This window comes from Mytilus californianus, unplaced genomic scaffold (assembly GCF_021869535.1).
Source record: "Mytilus californianus isolate M0D057914Y unplaced genomic scaffold, xbMytCali1.0.p SCAF_9, whole genome shotgun sequence".
NCBI lineage: Eukaryota > Metazoa > Mollusca > Bivalvia > Mytilida > Mytilidae > Mytilus > Mytilus californianus.
The window spans coordinates 75,119,348-75,127,792 of NW_026262745.1; the positions used below are offsets into that span (position 1 = coordinate 75,119,348).

Here is an 8,445-nt window from a genome sequence, read left to right on the forward strand (position 1 = left end):
AAAATCATTGTAAAAATTATATATTCTCTAATATTTGCGAGAATGCCATTATTTTGATGACAATTGTAAAGGATTTTGACACTCCGATATATGGTATCGCGCAATTTTTGTTTTAATGAGAACTACCTTGTTATAGTTTGATCATGCACGATTCGAAAAAACAGATAGTATGTTACTGCTAAGAAGTGGACAATTTTGTTTACGTAGAAGGTTCATGGATCCTTACAGTCAATTGACCATTTATACATGTTATAATTGAGGCAATGTGTGTCATGTTTCACAAATAAATGGTATTTGCTACTGAAACATTTTTCATCAACAGGTGATGTGTAAATGTAATGGAAAATTGAGATAGCCGAACACTTTATTAACAAACAAAAACACAAATTATTTATTAAACTTGTTAAGGTTACAATTAACAATTGAGTTATTGTTACCGTCAGAAATCAAATTTAAATTATAGCCAACAAACGACACAAATCAACACTAACATTTAACAAGATTTGTTATACAATTTTTTCAAAAAGTATTATACAAATTAAAATGTCAACTTAACTGTTAAAATATAACATGTCTGATCCTTTGTCCTTGATTTGCCAGGTTTTCTTCAATCAATTGTACGGAATCCAATGTAATATATGTATGTTCAATAAGTACACAATCTAGTATGATGTCGTTCGTAAAAACTAATGTCAACCCAACAACTCCAGAGAACTTCTGGGAATACAAGTATATTAATGTATCAATAAGACTCATGTTGGTGTATGTATATATAGTTACCACAGAAACTGTAAGAACAATGTAGAAGGGAATCTTGTAGTAAACTATAGAAGTTTAAATTACGCATTGTAGACTATGACCATTCCTAAATCATTATGAAAGTTCTAACCATTTAATCAGTATCTATGATTGTTCCAGTGATTTTCGAGCGGCATAATTATAACACTATTTTGTAAACAACTGTAACCAAATGTAAACATCTTTCAAGTCAAACAAAACAAATAAGGCCAAGATTAAAAAACATAATAATTACAATATCATAACATCATACATGATATATGCATATATACCATGCCATTCAGCACTACAAGTTTTTTTTTCCTTATAGTTTAGAACAACACATTTGTGCACAGATTACATACAATGATCTGGTAAGCAAAGATAAAGAAACACACCAACATAACAATAATCATGGTCAGCTAATCAATGACAATCTTTGAAACGCGCTATTGTCATCTCTATCTGGATCTAATTGAATTGATTGTATAAATGCCTGTCTCGCTGATTTTATGTCTCCTAACTGTTGGAAACTTATGCCTAAGATATTGTACGATACAGCTTTCTGAGGGGAATCTACAATGAAATAGCTTCTCTCTATAGTCAATCGTAGATCTCGGAGAGAATCAAGGCATTGATCGGTATTTTCAAGATGGTAATGACACAGGAAACGAAGATACTGTGCATATACTACTGGTGGTATTAGATATTCCATCTTCTCTACTTCTGTATGCAATTCATTTGGTATTATCAGAGAGTTTTTATTAAATCCAACACAATCTAAATGCCACATTGTCCGCTTAATAAAAGTCATCTTCCTGAAAAAATCTAAATTAAAGAACGCATAATGAATATGCGACAATTTCATTTCTCGGTAAAGTTTTTCAGGTGTACATTTTAAAAGTGAATATTTGAGGATACTTACAGCTGTATTGTATTGTTTTGATCTATAGAACAATGAAGCTAACAAGAGCCAACCCGAAACAGCATCTTGTCGTGTGGCCATTAGAAGTGCAATCATACAGATAGTATATTGCATATAGGTAGATTTATTACAGGATATACCCTCAGATATACTCAATTCATCACAATTACAGACAAATTTTGATAAATGGTACGTGTATACGTTTTTAATTTTCGAACTCTTAATCGAAAAAAGCTTATGTATCACTTTTTGCAATGTAACTTTTAAAGGAGTCGGTACATTGTCTCCTGCAAACATTATTGAATACGAAAATTGTTTAACACTATTGTCATCAACAACGTTTTGATTTTTGATAATATCGAATGGCGGTTTATGAAAATTCGAAAGCTGGTCTGAAAATAGAATGCATTGCCAACCATAACTGTTTAGAAAAATCAACCTTTTTATAAGTATCTCCCTTTTGAGTCCTTCTATCTTATTTTCAAATAAATTATTCTCAGGAATGAAAAAGTGCGGACAAACTGAATATTCAACACAATAAATAAGCCTCCTGAAACATCTCATGAAACAAGATATCAAATTTTTCGGTTTCCATATTGATGTAGATATTTCTTCAGATATCCAAAAAATAATTGTTTTCATGAAATATGAACATATCAATCCTTTACAATCTATGTCTAAATCTATAACATCTTTAAGAAGAATTTTAAACACTGCATAACATGACAGTTGTGTATGTGTAAATGTATAAATTAATAGTTTTTCTGCAACTGAAAAAGATATTCGCCATTCTAAATCTTCTTTTATAGATCCTTTAACACCTATTGGTACAAATAGTATGCCGTGTTTAACGATTGACTGTGTAATATCGTAACCCGGCCAAGAGTTTGTTGATCGGATAATCCATTGTTTGGCTGGTATAATCCAAGATTTACTATGTACACAGAATGCTAGGTCATGCATTCCTCTCTTATCGGATATACATGGGCCGTGAACAGTCGGGAAATTGTCGCATAAAAAATGTTGTTTAAATGAGGAGCTCGAAAGGTAATAATCACTCCCTATTTGTTCACAGAGTTGAAAGAGTCTCTGATCAACAGTGTGTACTAGACGTAACTTAGTGAAACATGGCGGTGTATCCTTTGTTTCGATTGTAAAATAACTTGTATCATGATTAAAGGGAATAGTTGTGGCTTCACAAACTTCAATACATTTCATAACCTCCATAGTATCTACATCACTACCTCGCATTTTCAGACCTTCTCCAAAACTTCCGCTAGTAATAATTGTCCACTCGTTGCTGCTGTTTAAATTGTCTTGTACAGAGTTCATCATTCTGATTAATGTCACCTGCTTTTCTGTTCCAACAATAGTCTGACCCATATACTTATACAGAGCTAATGATGCACTGTGAATAGATGATTCTGGAAAAATGGAAAATTTAATCTTTAACTTATCTACATGTAGGAGTCAATCAGATTAAACACACCTTTCAATTTGTAAGTCAGATTGAGACAGGACTCAAGTTTTTACCTAATACAATATTGATGACATAATAGAAAAAACAAAGGATATAGGGTATCCATCCATGTTCGTTTGTATGTTACAAAACAAAATTATTTCAGAGGATAAACAGTTCTTCTCAACACAAATATATTCAACATCAAATTCGAAATCAATGCCTGTAATTGATATGTATATGATCGTATTGAGATATATTATACCAAACAGAAATTCATGTATATTAAATTTTACCAAGATATATATGCATAACAACAGCAGAATGACAAAATTAATTTGAAAGTTTAACCAATGTCTAAAAATATCTAATCAATACAAATATGTCAGCACCAGGTTAACGCAGTGAAAGGAGCTATCATTTTTGTTTATTTCCTGTAATAACTGACGAAACGATAGTAAAACCTTACACATCATACCTAGGAAATATTGTGAATACTATAAATTGTATTACAAAGATTACAACGAAGGAGATTTGGAAAAATAAATACATCATCGATTTTGTATGTTCAGTGCTTAGCCATTATGTGATACCACAGAAACATATTAAGCGATCAGTTTATAGTTTGGAGATAATTGTAAGACGGAGTATATACCAACTAAAAATTATAGCTGTGCACCCTATTTCAAAACATTTACAGATTAGAACATTTATGATTTTCATCATAAGGAAACATAATGGTTCAATTTAACATCCTGTCCTTTAAAAAAAATCAGTTGAAAAAAACAAATCTGGCAATATATTTGTTCAACACTATTAATACGGCAGTGAATTAATCCAATTAACCCACATTAATCATTCAACAAAACTTAAAAAATGCAATATGTTTAAATATGCGTATTTAGAAAAAAGTGTCCAAGTAAAAAAAAAAAATGTATAAATAAACATTCACCAGGAACGCTCAAATACTAATATTTAAACGCCCTGAATGCATACATGCGTAGAAACGATATAAAATTAATAATCAAAAAGGTTTTAAACTTAAATCGTATGAAAAATATTCATAAGGATAGATGCAAGCTCGAAAGTATGTATTATAAAATACAAATTTCAATTTACCTGTCATTATGATTGTAAACTGTGAAATATTTACCTTCACAACGGGGATTCCCCTCATAATTACTTTTGTTTTCATTTAAAGATTTCATGAAATTAATAGGATTTTAAAATAGATTTACCTAACTGATTCTACTTTTCTTTATTCAAGCCGTACTTTCTTTTGTTTTCTTAATCTGAAATAATCTTTAAATCACTTATAAATTATTACATATTCAATGCAATTTTACAGTATATATTAATACAAAGTTAATTTATTCCATTGACACATATGTAATTTATACTTGTTGTTTCTTGTTATCCTGTCAAAGTCAAATAAATATAATTAGAAAAAAAAAACGGATGCCTTAAAAGGGATATCGCCTCTTAAAAACATTATCAAATATAGGAATTTACACTAAACCAAAAATCAGACGATACGGAATGAAATGCAATTGGTAAAAATACAATTATAAGATGAAACTAGGAATAAATGGATAGTAGAGACCCCAATATACATATATTTACATCAATAAATGCTGGATGCTGATTCAATTTCATCAGGTATAAGTCTTGGTTGTACAGTTATACATTGACGTGCGTTTAAACTATTGCTTTCAACAACTCTTATTTTTTTCAAACGGACCTAACATTTGGACAGTATCGGAATAATTGTTTTAGTAGTGCACATTATATTTGTCAGACCTTCATCTAGTTTTAACTCTGAAAAAGCTGTTTATAATAACGTAATACAATAACTCTAATTTATGTAAAAGCGGCAATAATAAAATAATATGAACAGGTTAAACATGCACATGGTTGCGAGTACCCACACCACCACCTCCTCCTCCTCCTCCTCCTCCTCCTCTCCTCCTCCTCCTCCTCCTCCTCCACCTCCTCCTCCTCCTCATCATCATCATCATCTATAAGAGGAAAACAATGGAACAGCAGGAACACCGAAGTGCAACAAAAACAAACGCCAACACACATAGAACCGTACTATTTGATAACAACTGCCATATTCCTGACTTGACAGAGGACATTTTTAGAAAAAAATGATGGGTTGAATCTGGGTTAATGGCATTTTAAACCCCTTGCTTAATGGCAATGTTAAAAAAGAACATCGCTTAAACACTACGTGACAAAAATACAACACAAATACACGAAATAACATTCACAACAGAGAAGCGCACTATCAAATAATGTATATAATAGTCGACACAACATGCAAACCGCAGAACCACAACGAACATATTCCATCTACGACCACAGGATATAATAAAACAGTGACGCACTTTCGTCACTAACATGAAATCTCGAACTATCTACAATCATTTTACAATATTTATCCAAAAACCTTTCATGACAATGATGGTATGGAAAGACAATATTATAATTATTTGGACCATAAACGATAAGACATAACAGATTATCCAATCGAAACCATAACAAAAATTAAAAAAATAAATCAATGAAAGTTGAATGAACAAAACATCAAAACACGCCGCACAGCAAGTATACGATCGTATAACAGTTATAATCGGGAATATAACAATGATGACATATATCTTACTACATGTATTATAATAATTTCAAAATATTGTCTTCTTTAGCGAAATTGGTCTTATTAGATAGTATGTCATATCGACAAATGTTGTTGATTCATAGCCGTTGAGGGCACAAACAGAAATATAGATAGAAAATAATTTTAGGGACCATTAAAATGATTACAGAATAGCATGAATAGGGAATACAATCATTGCTATCAAAATTGTAATTATAAATTCTTTGCGAACTGTATCACATCAGCAGCCAGCGCTGTACGACTTTGTTTTGCATGAATACAATAAATGTAGTATGCCTTAACAAAGCATAAAACTTGACACATATTGAAATACGTTTATTTTTAGAATTTAAAAAAAAAACTCGAAATAGCTTAAGGTAAACAGTAAATATCTTATATCTAGGACACGCAATTGGCTCTTATAAACTATCTTAGTCATTCTAATATCATGTTTAAGAATATTAGAAATACATATCAAGATGTATTATGTGGCTAAGAGAAGGAACCTTCATTCGAATGCAATCAATTGAGATGATGTCTTCAACTATAAATAATGAAGTTCGTATGGGAACTTAAAAAGAGAGATAGACGAACCAAGGGAATACACAATCATAGTATGCGCTGTCTTCCTACTGCAGATTTGCCTCTTTGTTGTAATGTATACCAGTGTATTGAACAACGTACCGATTTGATTGAAAAAAAAGTTACTTGCTGGAAAATTGCAGTCACAGTTTATTTTGTCTACAATATAACATGTATTAAAATGAAATGCATTTATCTAAAACTAGTATTCAACAATATATTGGTAAATGTTAAATTACACTTCGTGTATTTACTAAGCTAGATATGTCTTAAATAGTGCCCTGATATTTAATACTATTTACATATTATAAATGCATTGGTGCACAAAACTAATACTAAATATGTATTCCCATATTTGGTTAAAAGTGACTGCCATGTGTGCGTGTGTGTGTGTGTTTCTGTAGGTATAAAGATGAGTAATAAATGCAACAGCCATTACATATCGCTTAAATATTTCTGTCCATTCAATAACTAAGTGAAATCTTGTTTGCTATGACGTAATGAAAAAAGGATCTGAGGTATACAATTGAAAAGTCAAGGTCTCAATTGACTACAGTATGTTTAACTCTTTAATACCATTATTCCATTGCGTTGCCTGTTCTACCTAGACTGACGACTTGTTATGTACATCCACTTGATATGACTTGCGATTGTTTTATTAGACCTTACCCATAGCAGAACATACAGTCGACTCTCGTTATCTCGAAATCAGCCGGATCACGGAAATATTTCGAGCTCTCAGTAGTTCGACTAGAACGAACTTTGACATTTGACAAACCATGGACACATCTCTTGCTCAGCTTGGTAGGAAATAAATATCACTTATTATACATTTTCATAGCTATGTTTAACCAATCAATCCTTATCTCCTTGACATGGGTCTGGATCTTAGTCCAACATGTATTACGATTGCACAAATGCTTTTATCGCTGATTTTTTTGTCTCCTAATAATTGAAAAATTATGCCGAGCATGAATAAGATGATCCTTTTTCGGAGATATTTCCTATGCAATAGTTGTCCGTTATAGTAGATTCTAAATATAGTAGATAATCCCAACATTGTTGTTCGGTACACAAATTTGGGTATAATGTGCAAACTGTTTTTTTCTTCGATTCGTATTTCAATCGGTAATGAGTCTGAATACAATGTCACATTTCCTAAAATCATAAACTTTGATAACTGAACACTAGTCATCCCATAGATATATACAAATAAAAAAAAATCTTTATAAATTGGTGACAATTTCGTGCCTTGGTAAAGTTTTTCCGGTGTGCATTTTAAAGGGCTGTTTTATATTCCTTTCTGTTATAGCAAAACGGAGCTTACAATAGCCATCCAGATACAGCATTATGGCGCGTACCGATCAACAAAATACTTACACAGGTATTGTACTGTTTATACGTAAATTCATTATCGGATATGTCAGCAGATGGTGGTAATTGGTCACTTCTGTAACACAATTTTGAAATATTGTACGTGTATAGGGATTTGATTTAAGAACTCTTTATAGACAATACCCTGTGTATCCCTTTTTCAAGAATCAAGTCACTTCGAATTCCCCATGAAAAATTGTCTGGATCATAACCCATTAAACATATAAACACTTCAACATTGCAGACATGTAAAAATCGTGGCTTCTTGCTAATGAAATATGCTAATGTATAAAAATTCGAAATTTGGTTCGAAAAAAAGATACATTGCCAACTTTAACTGCTTAGAATATGCAATTTTTTTGAACGACTTTGATGTGATTGTTCTTTTATCTTATTTTCAAATAAATTATTCTTTGGAATAAAATAATGTAGACACACTGAGAAATCAACATCATAAATAAACCTTGTTAAACATCTCCGATAACACGATATCAAGTTTTTAGGTTTCCATATTGATGTAGACAATTCTTCCGATATCCAAAACATCATGGTTTTCATGAAATATGAACAAAGCAAATCAGTAAAAACTAAGTCTTGAGATATTACGTCTTTCCGAAAAATTTTCATGAGAGCAAAGCATACCAACTTAATATGCAAAAAAAAAAAAAA

The 8,445-nt window shown here is 31.3% G+C and overlaps 1 protein-coding gene across 1 annotated transcript; it reads right to left on the minus strand.

Annotated features, from left to right (window-relative positions):
• Positions 1 to 346: 346 nt before the first annotated feature.
• Positions 347 to 3,123, minus strand: LOC127714793 (uncharacterized). The gene has a single exon (XM_052220828.1). The coding sequence runs from the start codon at positions 3,083 to 3,085 to the stop codon at positions 1,196 to 1,198; it is 1,890 nt and encodes a 629-aa protein (XP_052076788.1). The 5' UTR covers positions 3,086 to 3,123; the 3' UTR covers positions 347 to 1,195.
• Between the last annotated feature and the right edge of the window lie 5,322 nt (positions 3,124 to 8,445).